The 20,893-nt window shown below is 37.9% G+C and overlaps 1 protein-coding gene across 3 annotated transcripts; it reads left to right on the forward strand.

Moving 5' to 3' along the window:
* Positions 1-2,429: 2,429 nt before the first annotated feature.
* Positions 2,430-20,303, forward strand: LOC105390003 (transmembrane protease serine 9). Of its 3 annotated transcripts, none has more exons than XM_048624588.1 (16): positions 2,430-2,634; positions 2,731-2,782; positions 3,223-3,351; positions 3,856-4,055; positions 4,381-4,593; positions 4,966-5,127; positions 5,432-5,553; positions 5,761-5,937; positions 6,323-6,482; positions 6,774-7,004; positions 7,154-7,384; positions 16,627-16,791; positions 17,105-17,232; positions 18,640-18,822; positions 19,135-19,291; positions 20,043-20,303. In XM_048624588.1, the coding sequence occupies exons 1-16, from the start codon at positions 2,583-2,585 to the stop codon at positions 20,225-20,227; spliced, it is 2,547 nt and encodes an 848-aa protein (XP_048480545.1). In that variant the 5' UTR covers positions 2,430-2,582; the 3' UTR covers positions 20,228-20,303. The 3 variants fall into 3 exon arrangements, with proteins under 3 accessions (XP_048480545.1, XP_048480546.1, XP_048480547.1); XM_048624589.1 differs by having other exon boundaries at positions 19,135-19,288; XM_048624590.1 differs by having other exon boundaries at positions 3,859-4,055.
* The last annotated feature ends 590 nt before the right edge of the window (positions 20,304-20,893 follow it).

The raw sequence follows: 20,893 nt of genomic DNA on the forward strand, positions 1-20,893 counted from the left end.
TACATAATCCTAATAATACTTAAGTAATGAAAGCATTCAATAGAATATTATGAAGCTATCTATGTAATATTATACAGGGAATTACTCCCTACCTCCCTAGTATGTCTAAATAAAAACGATATAATTACTAATTAGACGAAAGAGCCTAAAAGACCTTAAGCCTGTAAGGTTCTTCATAACAACTCTTGTAATTATATCCTTTTTACCACCCTGTAAAATATCCGCGCCTATAGCTCTTATAGATCATTGGACGAATATAAGCGACACGATTGGCCGGAGTCAGGCGCAGGAACGATTGTCTCGATGAAAACCCATCGGGCAAAATTGACATTTAATAAAAAAAAACTAATGTACTCCCTTGCGGGGTAGGCAGACAAATATCTGCCCCAGCCGGGAATCGAACCCGGGACCTTCGGCTCAGTAGTCAGGACACTAACCACTAAGCCATTCGGTCGTCTTTTGACATTTAATAATAATAAATATGTGGGGACATCTGACACACAGCCATCCGACCCCAAGCTAGGCAGAACCTGTGATATGGGTGTCGGACAGCTGGTATATTTACACAAATTGGTACATATACCACCACCATATATACCATATTATACCATATGTAATACCACAACCAGACACAAGGCAAACACAAATGCTCATCACACAAATGTTTGCCCAGTTTTTGAATCCATGGCCCCCAACTTCGGAAGCAGGAATTACTTACAAACATACATTCGCTACTCATATAAAGGAGAATGGCAATTTCTCTATGGCGCCATGACCCAGAGCGGCCATTGATGAAACATACACTGATGTGTAGTCCGTGACTACAGCATATACTGGTATTAATTTTATTATTATGAGGCATGGGAGAACGAAGATATAGGTGATGAAAGATCAAGTCTTTCTACTGTACTAGATGTTACCCTCGAGCTAAAAATTGATTTTAAAAGGGTTCCTGTGGGAATTCCTGGATAAAAAGTATTTTATGTTACTTCGGGATAACTGGAACTTGAATTGAATGAAATAATTTTTGAAATTGGTCCCTTTATAAAAATAGGTTTCTGAGTGTGAAATGTGCAAAAATAATTATGATATTATTTGCATAAATAAAATCATGTAATACATTTTGTGATGCGCTATGTATTGGGAATTCCACAATTTAGATTATAAAACTTATTTGTGCGTGTACCATTCATCAAAATCTTATTTAACGAAAAAAAAAACTTTAATTAAGTTACTTTTGAACCCTAATATCTCAAGAACCCCATGGTTTAGATTTTTTTAAATATTTTTTCCTGATAATAGACATTTTTATCAATAACTTAAAATAGGTTTGGTTAGTGGCTGCTAACTTAAGCAAAACGGGTCAGGTTTCGCCATTCTTCTTTATTTTGCTGACTTTAGGTACTACTTAATTTATAGTTAACCATTTTAGCTAATTAGATTCAGTGTCAGTGTGATCATCATAAGTTTTAGCGCCCGACCGTACATGCAGAGACGTCACGCACGTAAGGTACTTGTTTCTATAAGAAAGGCTTGTATAGGTACCCCACACGTAACATTTTACTTCGATTACTAATCAGATTCTGCCAAATAAAGTACTTATTTATCTTATATATGAAAATGGAGCGGTGTTTGTTAGTCTGCATAAAACTCGAGAACAGCTGGACCGAATAGGCAGTATAGGGTAGTGTAGGGTTGTGTATGATAGTGTACGACAGTGTATAGGGTAAGAGGCGGTATGAAGTTCGCCGGGCCACCGATTTTTAAATAAAACAGCGGAGTGAAGTGTGGCGTAGAAGTGACGTAAAAAGCCTTTAGGGTAGTCACTTGACAAAGTACTCGTACCTACTAACTTATCTGCCAAATTGTACTGTTTCCGTTGGTGAATCCTAAAAATAGCGGAAACCACTCTTTAGCCATGACCACCATACTACTTATCTGGTACTTATGTGACAGATGATTGATCCACCGGTTTCCCAACTGACGGATGGTCGGGCAATCTGACTTGCGACATGCGACAAAATGGTTTTGTAATCGGGTGGTTCTGTCGACTCTTCTCTGGCAATTTAAATAATCATTTTATGAAACAACAAACATAATTTTCTTTCGTTTGATGTAGTGCTAAATGGATCCTTTCACGTTAAATTGAAATAAATACAGTCAGCTAAAGATAGATAAAACTGAAATTCAATAAATAAAAAAATACTACTCATCTGTTGTCGAATTTCCATCATACATTATTATAATACAACGCGTAAGAGTAACGACAAGTTGTTTTAAGGGGATTATAATATTGATGTAGGATTCGGGTAAGTTTGAATATAGTAATCTCATATAATTAAGTCGAGTATAAAACTACAGGCTACACTATACAAATACCAGTTTGTAAAGGAGGAAAAAGTGTTATTATATTAATATTAGCTGACTACAATATTTCCTCAGTCAATCTGGTATTACCCAGCAGATATGTTGCTTTTATAAATAAATACCCAGCCTTGAACCAAATTAATATTATCTTTGGAATAAATAATATCATATACGTTGTACAGTGAGTTTAGTTCACTGAATTAAATGTGATAGTTATGTTTATTTACTATTATTTCATTATTTTATCATTTATAGTGCAATGTTTTGGTAAGTTAATGTTTTTTTTAGCAACAGGATATATTTTCCTGTATTATTTTGTACAAGTTCTATTTTGTATAATATTATGTACTCAATTATTTTCAGCTTTGTCTGATTCAAATCCTTTCGAGGCGCAAGACAAAGGAGTGTGGAACAGGTAGGTATATAACAATAAAAGTGATGTCCAAAATACATTCACGGCCAACGAAAAGGTTCCACTGAGAAAAGCACTAAATTACCTACTCCTAAACGGAAAAGGCTAGCGTAATGATGCCTTCTGCAATGTTGAAGAACATTTAAAAGAGCATCAGGATATTACCAACTAAAAACAATAATCTTTTGTTTTTAGTAAAATCTTTGAAAAAATTGGGTTCGTTTGGTGTCGGAATTATGTGAGTGGAGCTTTTTTTTGTCCGTGAGTATAATATATTATCACAGCTATAATATATTATCACAGCAAAAAAAATGCCCAATAAATTAATAATGTTAACAATAACACCTACTTTACTTTCCTTGAAAAAAATAAATAAATAACTAAACGTCGGTCTACCTAAAATGTAATTTTTTTTTTTTACATTTTACAAACTCTTTTTTCAGCATTTCCCACCTCAATCATGTTAGATGGAGAAGATCAGCCCAGACTCCAACAGTATTCCAATCGATAGGCAACTGGTTCAAGAAGAATTTCTCTGGTGGTAGGAAAAATACCGCAACGGAGGCTCCAGAGTAAGTTAAATCCTAATTCTGCATCAAACTTTATCATACTTGTGTAAAATAAAATGTTTTTTTTATACCCCTACACAACGAAAGGCAGCCTAATTTCACTTAATTTGCTTTATAATGTAGAATGTTGCGAGCCACCAAAACTGAAATATTATTATATTCTCTCCGGAACATTACATAATTTACGGTAATCTTCATAAAGCCATATAATGTTCCAGCACCACATTAATAATACTCGTAATTTGTAGATTCTGTAGCTAGTCAGAAATTGATTAGACATAGCACAGAGTTGCACATAACACTATAGTCTGCTGCTGGCAACTCACTAGTTACCTATTCGTATTTTGTTATTGGATGTTTGCAGTAGGTATTTGCCAAAAAATAACAAAAATTTAAGCTAATCCGGCAATCATTTTGGCGAATATACTGACCACACATGGCAGTTTTGGTAATTACGCAAAAACAAACAGCCAATGAGTGGGGTGGGTGGTAGCATATAATTTTCAGCAGTCCACAGAGTCCAAAGTGCGAGTTGCCAGGGTTCCCGGAGCACGGCTACTACTCCGCCAGCGCCGCCGCCGCGCCGGGCGCGAGGGTCCGGTTCATCTCCCTGAACTACTCGTGCCACGCCGGCTACCAGCTGGAAGGACCAGCTGAGGTGTTCTGTCACGACGGGGCTTGGAGGAATAACCCGCCTCGATGCATACGTAAGCGCTAACACTCGCGCTGCAAAAAGTTTCAGTGACATGTGGATGGCAATGGCGTGTGGAACTTTTTTATTGCTTGCGAGTATATTTCATGTTTTAAGTAGAACTATTTTGGTGGTTGTAAAACTCAGGAATGTCATAAAACAACTAGAATTAGATGGAATGGTTAAGATGGTCGCTGGTTGTGGTTGAATGAGGAGGGCCTAGGAAACAGTGGTGTGGTATCAGAGTCATAGGGGTGATATTTATGAGCTTCCAGATGTAGGCATGCTACTTTAGACCAGCATCATTTCCAACTTTACCAATATCCTCACAACAATTTCAGACCGCTGCACCCTGGACCTGGACAACCCGAGTGTGGAGTACCACTGCCAGGTCCCGGACAGCAACGGCGGCTGGCGCGGCTGTCGGCGGCACGAGCCCGAGGGCACGGTGGTGGAGGCGCAGTGCCGGCCGCCCTACTTCTACTCGCCTTCTGGCGTTGCTGTCATCACGTGTGTCCGGGGAGAGTGGACTGAGATGACGCCTTGTTTACCAGGTTACCACGAGTTATACAGTACCTATACTATATACTTTAAGATAGTCGTGAGAATGAGTGCAAAGCTAGTTCGAAATAGACCATCCAGTCATCTTTGAAAGTAAATTTCTAACGCCCGAATCTCAAAGCCGAAAGATCATCTTCACTAAATACGTTTATTCTTCATATCACTATAACTGTGGCCATCTAATAGTGGCAATACTGATGCTCGGGTTATGATGTGCGACGCCCTCCTGCCCGCTGGACCGACGACCTTAGACGGGTAACCGGTACTGGCTGGATGAGGAAGGCCGAGGATCGAGTGTTGTGGCGCTCCTTGAGAGAGGCCAGCAGTGGATGATTATTGGGTGATGATGATGATGGTGTTCGCAGACTGCGGTCGCGTGACGACGGCGGGCACGGGACTGGTGGCGGGCGGGCGGTCGGCGCGGCGCGGGGAGCTGCCCTGGCACGTGGCCGTCTATCGCAAGGACTCGGAGCCCTACAGGCAGGTCTGCGGCGGATCCATCGTGTCGCCGGCTCTGGTTATATCAGGTTCGTTGTTTTGAGGTTATATTGGGGGTGCAAGACTCCCGCTGGATTGACCTAAACATGCAGCTGGTAGTGGCTGGGTGTGTATGACTGCGGACCCAGTGTTGTGGCGCTTGTTAGGAGAGGGTTTTATCCAGCAGTGCACGATCAGTAGGCCGGATTATGATGATAAAGAAGTATTGAGATTTACCAGGATAACTTGTCTACACCACAGTTAAATGATTTAGCCTATGTTTATTCTGAATTCTGACTACGTGAACCACATTATATAATTATATATCCCTGTAATATCTTATGTGTTTCCCAGCTGCCCACTGTTTCTGGGACGACACGCTGAAGCTACTAGACGCGGCGATATTCGCGGTGGCGGCCGGCAAGATCTACAGCCCCTGGAACGAAACACACGACGACGGGGCACGTCATACCAATGTAACAAACTAAAACTTTCCATTTAGAGCTGTCTAAACATTAATTTGTCCAGGTCACAATTACAGGATAGTATTGCAGTGGCTGCATATAACATGAGCTGAAAGCAGAATATCTGACTGGATTGTTGATAACGAAAGAAATCTTCAGTTGTTTTAGATATAGAATTGGCCTTAATTTCTGTAAACTTGACATAATTTTAAATACCAGGTGACAAACATAGTGGTGCCGGATAAGTTCTACGGCGCGGAGACGAACTACGACTACGACTTGGCGCTGGTGTTTGTGGAGAAGCCCTTTGTTTACCAGAACAACATCCGGCCAGTCTGCGTCAACTTCAACCCCGTGCTGGAGGCCGAGCAGCTACGGGCAGGCAGCTATGGGAAGGTAGATGGGATAATTTGATGGATTCCGCTATCAATATTTTCATTACATAGTGTCAACTTTTTTTTTATAGTGTCAACTCTTCTTTGTATACGTCCTTGCGCACCCTGTTCAGTAAGCAGCTGACGTGCTTTCAGCGCGATATCAAACCCTTGTGTAGGCTAAACCGTATAGCTATATTGTGTTTTTTTTAACCAAAACATAATGAAGATTACTTGGTACGATCCGCCATTTTCCGTAGGTATGTATTGTAGTTTTGATGTACGTACAAAACCTTATTAAAACTTTCTTTTGCGATGAGGTGTCTCAACAAACCTACGATGTGCTTTTGCATGTCCAGAAGTGGTCGCCAGTGGCTTGATGATGAATGATGATGGCATACTTCCAGGTGGCGGGCTGGGGGCTGACGGGACGCAACTCTTCCTCATCCACGGTTCTGAAAGTAGTCTCTTTGCCCTTCATGGATGAGGGCACGTGCCTGGCGGCGGCGCCCACAGGGTACCGAGACCTGGTCACCAGCCAGAAGTTCTGCGCCGGATCTGAAGATTGTAAGAGCAATGATTGGGGTGATGTAAGGTGGGGTCTAGCTGTCTGTGCGGGTAGATAATTTTGTCTGGAACTGTTGCGCTAATGCGTAATCGATTTTTGACTTGTGTAGTATTTGAGAGTGTTTACGTCGCTGACGTCGACACATACTCATACTCACACCACCCTAACTGGATTCAGGTTCAACATATATTTAGTGCTTATATTTCTTAACTGTATTGACTCCTCTTAGCACACGGAACATGACGTTAGATTATCAAGTTATCCGGTGATAGATATATTTTTTTTTACAGCAAAAACAGTTTGCAAGGGCGACAGCGGTGGCGGCTTCGTGTTCCCCAGCAAGGAGCTGGGCGTGGTCCGCCACTACCTGCGCGGGGTCGTCTCCACGGCTCCGAAATCCTTCGACGCCTGCAACATCGGAACAATCACCACTTTCTTCCACTTGTCCAAGCTAGAGGCTTATATCAGACCATATTTGACGTTAAAAAGTTATACACCTGTTCACGGGGGAAAATCTTCAGGTGAGAGTTTCTTTTACATGTAAGTCCTAAAAGCCAAGTAGAAAAAATAACTGAGAAAATACGGGTTTACAGAAGAGACCCATATCATTGTCCAGCAGTAGATGATTGGTAAGAGTATCTCACAATAACGTCTACTTTACTATTAACAGGCAGCTGCAAATTGAGGTCAGACGACCCTTACATCGACTACCTCTGTCTGATCTCGGTGTCGGACCCACAGCGGCGCAACAGCCAGGGCTACCGACCCTGCGCCACCTTTGAGGCCAATGGAACCGTCGTGGAGGTTCGATGCAACTCTCCCGTGCACTCTCTGCAGTCGCAAAACCAATTCGTTACTTGCAGGGACGGGTATTGGGACTTTGAGCCTAAATGTATCCTAGGTATGTTTGTTTCATTGTCTGTTTGACTCTGTTTGAACATTGCACATACCCTCTCTTGCTAGAGTGCCACTCCAATCGGAGGTCGGCAATCTTTTTGTATTTTTCTCTTGAGACTACTGCTCGAAACAAACATCCATATTGTACCAACCTCTTACCTGCTGAACCCAGGATGCCCTTTAAGGTCGTTAGGTATTCATTAAAAATGGGAATTTAGAAAATACCCTAACGTCACAGTAACAAACATTAAGCTTAAGGGCCCGTACAGGGTGACGTGCCGCGCCAATTTTGGGTTTTCAATGCTCTTCACACAGCACACGCAGTGACACGCACACATGTAAGTTTGCACAGTGGGTCGATAAACTTTTACTCGCCAACTTTATTGACAATTATGTTCAAGTACATTTTGGGTGATTTTAGGGTAAGTAAGTATAATTCTTACTTACACTGGTAGGCACCAGGAAAGAGTAGAAATTAATAGGGGTGCCACTTTACTCTATACTCGGAACCCGATTAGCTTTCTCAAACAAATGTGGTATTTACTTGTAGAAAGGTAACTACAAGTATTAAAGTGTAGATAATAAGTTTCGGGCATCCTCCAGCCAACTGAGCCCCGACGAGAAAGCAAAGTAAATACATAGTGTCGCAAAAGGGCTATACTAAGCCAAAAGGGGATGACTCAAGGAGTCATTCTGGACAACTTTTGTTCTACGAGATTTGCAAATTCGGGAAAAAAAATATTCGTTTTCCATGGTATTAAAATAATACTTTAAAAAAATAAAAAACCGACTTCAAAAAACCACTAAAATGTAAGTAATAATTTAAGGTTTACTCAAATTATATGTGACAGTACAAATATACCTAAGCAGGAACTGTTCTTTTTTGATGTTGGTGCAGTGACAAAGTAATCTGAAGAAATATGGCACCAACTTCAAAAAAGAACAGTTCCTGCTTAGGTATAATAATAATAATAATAATAATGTTTATTGTTTTTCCAATAGCCATATTACAAACATTTTCACACAACTTAAAATAACTTATAACTAACATGCAGAGCTGGATATAAACTAAACTTATAAAATGAAACAATGTTAGGTTGTTGCAACGATAAGATACAATAGATTGGCTAATCAAAGTATACAAGTAAAGTGCTAGCGCCTAAAATAGGATAAATCCTGAGCTATAGACACTAGCGAACGCCCCTGGTGATTGTAGCCCAGTCAGTGTTAACGTTCGTGTAATACTTAAATCATTTGTAGACAATAAGAGACAAAAAGAGATAAAAAAAGAGACAAAAAACCACTCGTAGGATATTAAATTTTGAATACAAGACATATAATATGCATATATTTAAATCACCATTAAATATTCATAGAATATATAAAAGAGAAAATATACTGTGCGTGGGGCAGACGTGCAGAGGTTGCTAGAGCACTATACAGCAGGGTGTAAAAAGCTTTCAGTGTCAGCAAAGTTAAGCTGTTGTAGCCATTTACTTATGGTCAGTTTAGCTACGAATTTAGGGAGAGGATAAATGTTCAATAATTTATGTACTCTATTATACAGAGAAGCGCCAAGATAGCAAAAAAAGTTACGAGATAGAGTAAGTTTAAAGTTTTTAGTGGGTACAATTATGTGGTTTCTTTTTTGTGCAGTCATATCATTATAAGGTGTCATAGAGTGTTGGCGAAGAGTTGAATACAAGATAAAAAGCTGACGTACAGTTAAAACTTGGCAATATTGATACAGGGCATAAGTAGGGAAGCGATACGGTTTAAAAGTGGCTACTTTGAGAATAGAGCGTTGGGCCCTTTCTAAAATTAATAAATGTGTGATATAGCTTCCGCCCCATATTGTAATCCCGTACATTAAAATGGATTGGCAGAGAGCATAATAAACTGTTTTCAAGATAGGTGGATCAGAGATGTGACGAAGCTTTTTAAAGACATAAATTAATTTACGAACTCGGGAAGCAAGAGCGTTTATATGTGGAAGAAAGCTAAGGTTACGGTCGATAATTATACCTAAGTATCTCATCTGGTCGCAAGTTTTTATTTTAGGACAATCACATACATCGACTGCGCAGCCTTGACTGTGTGCGACTATTGAATATCTGCTCATTGGTGGAAGAGAGCAGCTCCGAGGAGAAAACAGCATGTATGTAGTCTTATCTGCATTGAGAGTCAGCTTATTCGTTATCAGCCAACTAAGGATGACGCCGAGGCCCTGCTGCGCATACGAATGAACTTGGTCCCAGTCGTCCCCAGTAAATGTAATTGCAGTGTCATCAGCAAAAGTGGTTATTTTACCATTAGTTATATGAAGGTTACACATTTTGTTAATGAAAATCAAGAAGAGGGTTGGGCCAAGAATACTCCCCTGAGGCACACCGTATTCAATGGGCGAGGCCGAGCTAATGTGACCATCAATAATAACGGATTGAGTACGGCCCGAAAGGTAGCTACGGAAAAAGGATAGTTGGGTACCTCTCACGCCAATTTCTTCCAGCCTGTTAAGAAGGATGGGGGTGGAAACCGTGTCAAAGGCCTTAGCAAGATCTAGGAAGATAGTTAAGCACTTCTTGCCTTTGTCCATGTTAACTATAATATGGTCTATGAGATCATGAGCTGCATCTGTTGTAGACTTCCCACACCTAAATCCATACTGAGCATTAGATAATAGATTTTTGCTTTCTAGGTAGTGGGTAAGTCGTTTGTTGATTAAACGCTCCAGAATTTTTGAGACTGCTGGTAGAATGGAAATAGGCCTATAATTGTTGACACGGTTTCTTTCCCCAGACTTGAAGATCGGATGTACAAGTGCTCTTTTAAAGGAATCTGGAAATACACCATTATGTAGACACAAGTTGAATATATGCGTGAGTGCAGATAAGATTAAGCCTTTACAGGATTTCAAAAGCTTTGTTGAAATACCGTCTATACCGATAGCACAATCAGGCCGTAGTGAATCAATCATTTGGCTGATTTCCTCTTTGTCGGTTGGTAAAAAGACTAAGGAGTCACTGAAATTGCTTGGGGAAGGAGAGAGAATTTGATTATGAACAGTTGCACTTGAATTTGCATTTTGTGCAAGAGTTCTGCCTATATTACAAAAGTAGTTATTGACTATGTTAACGCTGTCCATTGGAAGAGAAGATATAGTAAGAAGTTCCTTAGCTGTAGAGTTATTGGGGTTTCTATAAGTAAGCTTCTTTATGACATCCCATAGACGTTTACTGTTGCCTTTAGCTTTGTCTAGTTCCTCTTTTTCATAATTTACCTTTACTTTCCTTAGAATCATGTTGCAGAAATTGCGATATCTTTTGTAGGTCAATCTCAGGATCTCATTATTAGGTGATTGTTTTAGTTTTTTGTGGAGATTATCCCTATTACGAATGCATTTCAGCAATCCTGGTGTGATCCAGGGCTTGATTGTTCTCTGACGCTGTGGTATTTTTACAATTTTAGAGTTTAGTTGGATGGCAGTTTGTATTCTATTAATTAAGCTATTAGTGGCATCATTTGGATCTTTATAATTAAGTAAATCTGAGAAATCTGTTTCGGTTAAAGTTTTTGCCAACCCGTCATGATCTATCTTAGTTCTTGTTTTAAGTGTTGGCTGTGTTTTATTCATGTTTAAACTTATGAGGGATGAGAAGTGGTCAGTAATCGTAGATTGGAGAACAAGGGTAGTCAATTGCAATTGCGTTTTAGCAATTACATGATCTAGGCAAGTAAGATTGTGAGTTGCATAGGTATAAGCAGGTAGCAAGCTGTGGGATGCAGTGATATTAAGGTATTCATCTGCTGATGGGTCCCTGTTCTCTGGAATAATATCTATATTAATGTCGCCTATAAGTATGATGTTCTGAAAAGTTGCGAGAGAAAATAAATAAGTGTTCAGGTCATTTAGAAAAACAGATGTAGTGCGAAATTGCCACGGTCGATAAATAGCGAGAACAGCTACCTCATTCCCAATTTTAACAGTTAGTCCACTTGCCTCGGTTAGATTAGATGGCTCTACTTTGACATTTGAAAGCTTATCGCTTACATATACAATAACCCCGTCGTTTTGGTTAATGGGATTTGGTGAAACATAGTATGTAAAGCCATCTATGGAAGGAATTACTGGATTTCGCTGGAGCCAGCACTCAGAGAATATTAAAATGTCGCATTCTTGCTCAATAGTAGAGTACAGCACCAGAAAGCTGTCAAGATTGGCAGAAATACTACGTATGTTTTGGTGCATTATTTTTAGATTCTGGGTGTGTTTTAATAAAAGGGCCCTGCAATCATCTGGGTTGCATAGTTTTGAGTCCGAGATTGATAGAGAGTCGATGTCGTTAAATAAATTAGTTAAGTTATCGAATTTATATTAATAATAATGATGTAAGAGTTACATAGTGAAGTGGAGGGGGAAGAGGAATAAATTTATAGTAATTATGCACGTAGATTGATGGATGAGTAGCAGGTGAGTATGGTTATTCTTATAGAGTGGGATGTGAGCAATAAAAAATCCACGAATGGCTTTGTAGTACAGGAGAAAGTATAGTTTTACAACATTGGTGGAGAAGTATAAACTAAGGCCTAAGACTAAATCTAATATTACAAGAGAGCAATGATTAATATCTGACAATGAATTTGTAATTAATAGTCATTGGACAATATTTTTCTTAATTTCAAGAATTTGAGAGTCATTTGTTATGATTATTGGAGCACTAGTATCATCCTTCCGCAGGAAAACTTTTGAATAGGAAGTCCAGCAGTATTTAAACTGGCCTTTCTTTACCAGTTCGCGAGCTTCGAAGTAGAGTCTTCTGGCTTTAATGGTCAGATGTTCGGCTATGTAGATGGGTTGGTGACGATCAGTGTTATGACTGAATATTGAAGTGTTCAGTTTGTTGGATTGGTGCTTCATATTATAATCCTTGGCTGATTTTAAGACTTGGTTCTTTGTAATCACGCTATTTAAACAGACAAGAATGGTTTTATTAGCCGATTTGGAAGGAAGACGGCGTATATCTGTAATCGCCGTGGACGCGGTTTCACAAGATATTGCTTTGAAAATGTGGGTTGCAGTCAGGAGAAGGTCGTCTGTGGTTTCTCTCTGCTTTATGGGAACATTGCGTACTTCTAGGTAGTGTAGACAAGATTTGCGAGAAAATTCCTCCATGCTTTCTTCCATTTGTAAGATTCGTTGTTCATAAGAAGCCGATTTCTCTTCAAGTTCATCAACTTTCTTTGTTAGGGTATCATATTGTGACGAAAGGAACTCCATTGATTTTTCTATTTCAGCATTTGTTTTTTGGATTTCGTTCATTTGTAGTTGCATGTTGGTGATTGAGTTCTGGATCAGGCTAAGTTGACCAATCTGTTCATTTTTCCAGGATGTAAGGAAATCCATAAACGATTTTTCGAACATGTTGAGACGGTTATCAATGTCATCACTCTCAGTGACGAGCCGTCGTTTCGCCGGTCGCACAGCAGTAGAATTGTCGTTACAGGTTAATGGTTCAAGGCCAAGGTCTTTATTCAGCGTGAGGTTGGAGTCAGATGCAAATATTGTTTCGCGGCGACAAGTGATTCGAGATGCCGGTGGAGTTCGGTCCATTTTGGGATACTATGATGTGCGGTATTGCTCAGTGAATCGTTGAAGGCGCTTCTATCAGTAAAATTTGTGCGGTAGGTGTTCGAAACGAGTCTCGGTTTTAGATTTTACTTTAAGTTAAATCGCACAATAATGATTCAATTCGTACTCACTGCGTATTGGCAAATGTGGTATTTAACACATTGAAGCAGTTTTTGTTCGCGTAACTTTAGTGCAAACAATATTAATCCACAAAAAACTACAGAGCAAACGTAAACACGACTGTTATCACCGAGTGCCGCGGGGGGGGGGATATATTTGTACTGTCACATATAATTTGTGTAAACCTTAAATTATTACTTACATTATAGTGGTTTTTTGAAGTCGGTTTTTTATTTTTTTAAATTATTATTTTATTTTATAGTTTTTAGTTTATTTGCAATAATTTTTAATCAAAAGTAAGATGCAAATGATACCAAAAAGTCCTACTAATCAATACGAATCATTCAAGCCCAAACACGAGGTAGTTGCTATATACCGTTGAGGAGTTCCCTTGACTGCCTTCCGTTTCCATCATCAGATCAGCTCAAGGTCACCATCATATTTTATTGTTATAAGAACTATATTTACGTTCTTAATTTCATTAGAATCGGTTAATATGTGTCCAAATGGAAATTCATACCCTGTTTTTACCCCTTTACCCACCCTTAGGGGTGAGATAAAATTCTGAAAAAAAAATGGGACCACCTGGAAGCTCAACCCAATACAACAAAAAAAGAATTTGCAAAATCGGTTCATAAACGGCGGAGTTATCGGTGAACATACATAAAAAAAAATATAAAAAAAAATATCCCGACGAATTGAGAACCTCCTCCTTTTTTTGAAGTCGGTTAAAAAGACAGTCATGTCCAACAAAGTTTCTATTTTGATGTATGAGGTATTGTTAGAAGCGTATTGATGGCGCGATGGTTATAGGCTATGTGACGTTCCATTAAAATGTACATAGCGCCCTCTAGAGGACATAACGTGATGATCGAAAAAATAATAATTCAACTTTGCCGTGTAAGGTATCAAATGAAAGGGCTTGATTTTCACATTACAAAAATATGCATATTAAAGGTATTTAAATAACAACACCAAAATTATTAAAATAAAAAATGATCATGAACTACTGACGTAAAATTTCATAAAATAAAAACAACTAAAAAGTTACAAATAAAAAAATACAATTATAAACAAACGAAAAACCCGACTGTACGCTAAAAACATGAAAACAAGTCCCAATGTTAATGGAAAGTATCGCAGGCGGGGAACAACTTGACCGCCACTCAACTCAAGGCCGTTTTCTAAGTAACATTCAGCTAAATGGTGAACCCTCTGCTGGTCCCCGCCTACGATACTTTCCATTAACATTGGGACTTGTCAAGAAAAATCAAGGGTTTCCATACTAAAGTGAACAGGACTGAAAACCATCACACTTTTTACCTTTAAATTGCGCTAATTTTGTTAGTTTTTCTGTTGAATTTTGTCCACCTTTTCTGATTGTTTTGGCCATATCTTGGTGAGACCTAAATCGATTTGATATTGAAATATCTCATTTGAAAGCTTATAAGTTGACAATGTTTTTAAGCTGAAGTGCACAAAAAATTGTTGTATGAAATCCTTTTTTAATTTAATTTATTTCTTTTTAGGTTTTGAATATTTTTAAAAAATGTTTATCTATTTTGAGGTATTGTGTCTAATTTAAGTCAAATAATGCACATTTGATTATTTTAATAAGTTTATTAAGATGTTACTAATTCAAAACAAACAAAAAAAGTATTGAAATATGGCTAGTTTTTTTATTTTCGGTTTTAAACATGAAATTTTGGCAAAAATTCAAAAAATCTTTAAATATTAAATATCTTAGAAATGGTTAAGTTTCGGATAATGCATTATAGGGTATAATCGACTGGAAATGCCTTCCTCTATCACTTCCTGAAAGGATCAGGTCTACTTACCAATAACCCTGTATACCTTGCTTTTTCAATACCTTTAAGTACATTTTTTGGTAGCAGCCGTCAAAAGAAAAAAAGCAACCGTTATAGGATCTCTTTGTTGTCCGTCTGTCTGACTGACTGTCTGTCACCGCCCTTTTTCTCAGAAACGGGTAAAGATATCAAGCTGATATTTCGCCTAGATGGGGAGTACCCCAAAAAAAATATTATGGTACTCCCTGTCCCACACAAGTAAATTGGGGCTTATATTTTTTCCAGTTATTTTGATGTGTATCCTTTTTTTTCTTTGTTGTTTTGTATAAGTATGTGTTTCTTTTCTTTAAATCTGTATTTTTTTTGTTGTTGCTGTCTATGTGTCGAATAAATGTATCTTTATCTTCAAATCACGCCATCTATCGTTTGTTTGTTTTGTGGCTACTGTCTATAGAAGAAATTCCGTCATTGACAATTTTACGTTACGAATTTATTTTTATTTATTTTATTTTTATTTTTACATTTTCGTGGAGAACCAACAGCATTTTGTTAATAAATAATTATTACTTATGAACACATAACAACTTGATGCCATCAACAGAATGAACTTAGTAAACCCAGTAAACCTAACACATCCAGAGGAAAAATAAAATCTCTTTCTCTCTCTCTGAAAAACATACTTAATAGCCTAAGCTCGATGCTTTTAGCTATTAACATCTTTGAAATAAAATTGAGCCACCACCGTGTTACTGCCCTCATCAGATCCTCACGAGACCATACCTCAACCAGCACCAAGAGACTGTATTTTTGATCCCTAACCTAATGTTCGTGCGTATTGTCATCACTTAGATCCATTCGCTATATTCCTGCTCCTCATCAGACCTTTACGAGACTGTAATGTCACGAGAATATTGCACACTATCTAATTTAATTTAATGTATTGAATATACTGGAAGAATTATGCTTCCTCAATTTCAAATCAAATTATGTTGGTGTCAAAAAAGTTGAAAAAGTACAATGACAACCAATGTGCAGTGATTTTGTATCTGTACACGATAAGATCGCGAGCTGTCAGTGCTGCCTAAACCGACGTGACCCTTCTTTGGAGGCCAGCGGCCAACTGAGTCAAACGTCACTTGTGTTTATGATTTTATAACACAGAAAGCCGCCATAGATATTTGTATGAAGATTTGAGGGAAAAAAATTGCTCAAGTTTGGGATTAATTTACACAAAATAAGTGTGTGTTTATTAAAAAACAAGGTATTTAGCGCCTAGTCCAAGCCTTTAACTTTATAATATGATAAAAATCATATGAAAATTCTTAATAATTACGACAAAGTTGTTACAATACGGGAGTGTGATTTTCTGGTTTTTCGTCATATTCTGAATTTTATTTACAGTTATCCATAATCATTTACTTGAATTCGAATCATTCAGCACCTAGCTAGACTCTTCGGCTACCTGTGTGATTTTTTTCAAGGTTGTAGAGCATCGTTTACTACATAATTCTATGACAATGCCAACCCTCGATTCCCCCTTGCAGACCCTTAAGACGACATTAAATCTATGTCTGTCTCTTTCTGTCCGTATACAGTCAAAGCAAGGCAGCTATGCAAGTATGCATTTAAGGTCAACATTAGCTTAAAGTCCCTTTCTGCAATTCAGTGTAAGTACTTAATTGTTTTCAGAGTGTGGTAGGACTGATTTCAACGAGGCAGTCCCGCTGGCGAGTGTGACGTCACGCCCCCCGCACAACCTGGCTCCGTGGCGGGCCGGCGTCTACCTTCTCAGAGACGAAGGCTACATGTTGATCTGTGAAGCCTCCATACTCAAGGAAAAACTGATTATTACAGGTACACCAACATGTTTTTTATCCAGGTTTAATTAATAAACATCGATATACAAAACGTGCCTTGGTTAATTAGGGACCAAGAAAATAATTTATGTATTGATGCTTTTTAGCGGTAATTTGTTATTGATTAGTTCGGTATTTAAAATATGTATAAGAGATGGCTAACGACTTGCAATGTAATTATTTGGTTTAAGAAGAAGAAACTACATAGACATACTTAATATGTTTTCACCATTCATTTATATTTACTATAAGCCTGAGTAGGAAAATTATGATTGAGTATCGAATTTTTTTAGCATCTAATTTATTTGCAGCCGCTCACTGTTTTTGGGACCAATCATCAAAGTCGTCTCGTAGTGAGAAGTTGTTTGCTGTAGCTGTGAATAAGCAACACAGGGCTTGGGACGATATTAGAGACGCACCCTACGAACAAAAAAGAAACGTGAGTAACTTACGTTATGCATCTGATAACATGGTTTGATATATTTTTCAATTCAGCTGAAGCCATTGCTTTGACTTCTAAGAAATAAATTCTGCCTAGTCACGAAAATACGAATTTTTATGCAATTACACATATACTTTCAGAGCATGAGTAATAAATAAAACACTTGCTGGTCCCCTGGCTTTGCCATATACAATGTGTTGTTTTCTTGTTTTTCGAACCCGACAAACTTTAAGGGTGTATTCTACGAGTGATTTCATCGAGAAATCACCCACATACTTATGTGAGGTCAAATCTCAACATTCTAGAAATGGTGGCCATTTTAAACTTTTAGATCCTTAGTTTTCATAAAAAATCATATCTCGAGATTTAAACGGCTTACGGACATCAAATAAAATGCTTTTATCCGCAAAAAGTCATCTCTATCGAATAAAAATATGCAAAACTGCTAAAAAGTTACATAAAATAAGTTACAAGCACCTAATCTAGTTTTTTTGACACAAAAAACAGCAAAAAATTATATTTACCTGAATAACTTTGAAAAACGCCCCCTTTGATGTATTTTTTATGTATTTATTTAAAAGTATTTGAAATTAGCTAAACAATGATACCAAAACCGTATCTGTACGTCAAAGTATTTATTTGTAAACATAGGTTAGTAATACAATACAATACAATAGTTAGTTTCTCTATGTTTTGTCATATTTATGGCGTACACATTTATTTACAAGGAATTTATAAATTGTCAAAATTTATAAAAAAATATACAAAAAATCACAATAATTTGAAAAAAATAATAATAAAAGATACAAGTCGTCGTCGAGGCAGTCAAGAATTATTGAAGTTCAAAACACACCTGAGCTGCGGCGCTCCGTTAGGTGTGTTTTGAACTTTCAATAATTTTCCACTGCCTCGACGCAGTGATACGGTTTTGGTATCATTGTTTAGCTTATTTCAAATACTTTGAAATAGATACATAAAAATACCATCAAAGGGGGCGTTTTTCAAAGTTATTCAGGTACCTAAATGTATTTTTTTTTTGCCAAAATTGTTAGATTAGGTTCTTTTAACTTATTTGATGTAACTTTTTAGCAGTTGTGGATATTTTTATTGGATAGAGATGACTTTTTGCGGATAAAAGCATTTTATTTCATGTCCATAGGGCGTTTAAATCTCCACATATGATTTTCTATGAAGAAGAAGAAAAAATTTAGTATCTAAACTTTAAAATGACCGCCATTTCTAGAATATTGAGATTTGAACTTACATATGGGGGTTTTTTCTCGATGTAATCACTCGTAGAATACACCCTTAAAGTTTGTCGTGTTTGAAAACAACATGTTGTATATCTTTTGATTATTCTGTGAGACATAGAGAAATAAATATTAAAAAATAATTATTTTTCAGGTATCCCGAATAGTATATCCTGCAAATTTTACAGGTTCAGCAACTAAGTACGCTGAAGATTTGGCACTGGTGCATTTGTCTGCTCCTATAAAGTTTCACACATCAGTGTTGCCTATTTGCGTCGATTTAAACGATGTGTTTGAAAGGTTCACGTTTAGTAATGAAGCGACTAGTGTTGGTCAGGTAATTTGAGAACTGTTTAATGTCATCATCATCATCATCGTCCACTGCTCTACTCAGCTTTCCTCATCCAGCCACTACCGGCCACCCGTCTCATGTCGGTTGGTCCAGCGGTCCGGTGGCCCATGCTAATATTGCCTTTTTCGTGGATTCTCTTAAATTTATTTTAATCATGATGCACACTAAGAGATCGCTCTCAGCAATAAGACCGCTTATTGCACATTCTTTCTAGTCTATACGTATGTTTTTGTATATCTGATTTATATGGTGTTCATATATATTAAGTTAAATCACGTGTTTAACATTATATTCAAGATGATTGGTTGGGGTTTCGAGAGTAGAGACGCGCCGGCCGAGGAGGTCCATATGTCTGACTATGAATACCTAACGCCCGCCGCGTGTCGGGCGAGGCGTCCAGAAATTACACATATAATGGCCCCCACGAAGTTTTGCGCTGCAGTGAAAGATGGTGAGGTTTTTATGGTTAATCTGTACCTTAGATTCTACCACTCCACTTGGCTATTCGCATTTTCCAAAGCTTTGATTGGCTATATTTGCCAAATAGACGACTTTTAGGCAAATAAATTCGGCAGTAAGTTTAGCGAATATACTTATCACAGATGGCAATTACGCAAAGATGAATAGCCAAGTGGAGTAGCAGGATTAGAGGAACACAGGCATAAGTCTAGTTTATGGAAGTTTTTTTTTTTACATTTGTGTGGTAGAGCTCAAATAGTATTAAAGTAAAAACTGTGAATCTTAAAAACTTTACTTATTACAGAAACATTTAAGCGAGTACCCACTCATTTCGAATAACTCATGTCTCCAAAGACACGTGTCTTTTTCTAATTAAGTACCTACTTAATTACGATTTTCGCACACTTTACTACATATATGGATATATATTATTTTTGGTTGGAATTGCGTGACAATTCTCGTTCGTCCGTTCGTCGATTTAGAGACTCAACCCACAGTTGCCTCCTCAAGTCATGGGCCGTCAATGATCACCTGTCTGTTGAAAGGCCAGCTGAAAAGCTCACTGTCCACAGCATATGCTGAGCTGGTGCCGTTTTGACACTCTAGACCTCTGGACAGCAACCTTTGTTTGTTCTGTATATGTATTAAGTATTATCTTTATTTTGTTGTTGTTTCTTTTTCTGTCTTATTGTTCTGTTTCAGTGTGTCAAATAAACGTGTCTTTCTTTCTTTGTCTGGTGTTCCAGGGCTGGTGTGCAAGGGCGACAGCGGCGCGGGGCTGGTGTTCCCCGCCGTGGAGAAGGGCGTGACCCGGCACTACCTGCGCGGCGTGGCCTCCAGCATGCTCTTTAACGGAGACGTTTGCAGCAAGGCCATCGTGCTGTTCACGCAAGTCACTAAGATGAAACAGTTCTTTTATCTGAATTCTTAGCGTGTACTACCTAGATATGCTATGTGAGTAGTTAAGAATCCATGCTATGTTTTTATTAAAGGGTCCATTATAAATACTTCAATGTGTTTTTGTTTACTTATTATTACCAACTTGGCTGTACCATTTTAAAACGTAGTAAGAACCATGAGACAAAATGTTCAGGAGAGCCAAAAATTCATTCTTCATCTTAATGCCCTGGTAAAACTATGATACATATCTGAACAAATGTAAGCTTAAAATAAGCGGCAGAACCTTGGCTTGACATACAATACTATTTCATTTAAATATAACTAATATCGTTGCTGTAATGCACAAAAGAAAATAGTCACACACTAGGTTTTGAAATGGTACAGCCGATATCTAAGATACAATTATTATATTCAATCATTTACATTATGCAAGTACATATACATTGTTTCAAACAAGAATTAATAAATAATTATTATAAACTAGCTGTTCCCGCGAGCTTCGCTTCCCCTTAAAAAGTTTTCCCGTGGGAATTCCGGGATAAAAAGTAGCCTATGTTCTTTCTCAGGGTCTATACCATATGTATACCAAATTTCATTCAAATCCGTTCAGTAGTTTTGACGTGAAAGAGTAACAGACAGACATTATAAGTAAGTAAGTAATGACAAGCTTTCATTTGGTATAGGATCATTGAAAGTA

Source organism: Plutella xylostella, chromosome 12 (assembly GCF_932276165.1).
Source record: "Plutella xylostella chromosome 12, ilPluXylo3.1, whole genome shotgun sequence".
In the NCBI taxonomy this organism is placed as follows: Eukaryota; Metazoa; Arthropoda; class Insecta; order Lepidoptera; family Plutellidae; genus Plutella; species Plutella xylostella.

Excerpts from the sequence above, each read along its gene's own strand:
- LOC105390003 (XM_048624588.1), top strand. The coding sequence starts at position 2,583 with ATGTTTATTTACTATTATTTCATTATTTTATCATTTATAGTGCAATGT. Across the intron at positions 3,352-3,855 it reads ACCGCAACGGAGGCTCCAGA|CAGTCCACAGAGTCCAAAGT; the intron begins GTAAGTTAAATC and ends TATAATTTTCAG. Across the intron at positions 5,938-6,322 it reads GGGCAGGCAGCTATGGGAAG|GTGGCGGGCTGGGGGCTGAC; the intron begins GTAGATGGGATA and ends GCATACTTCCAG.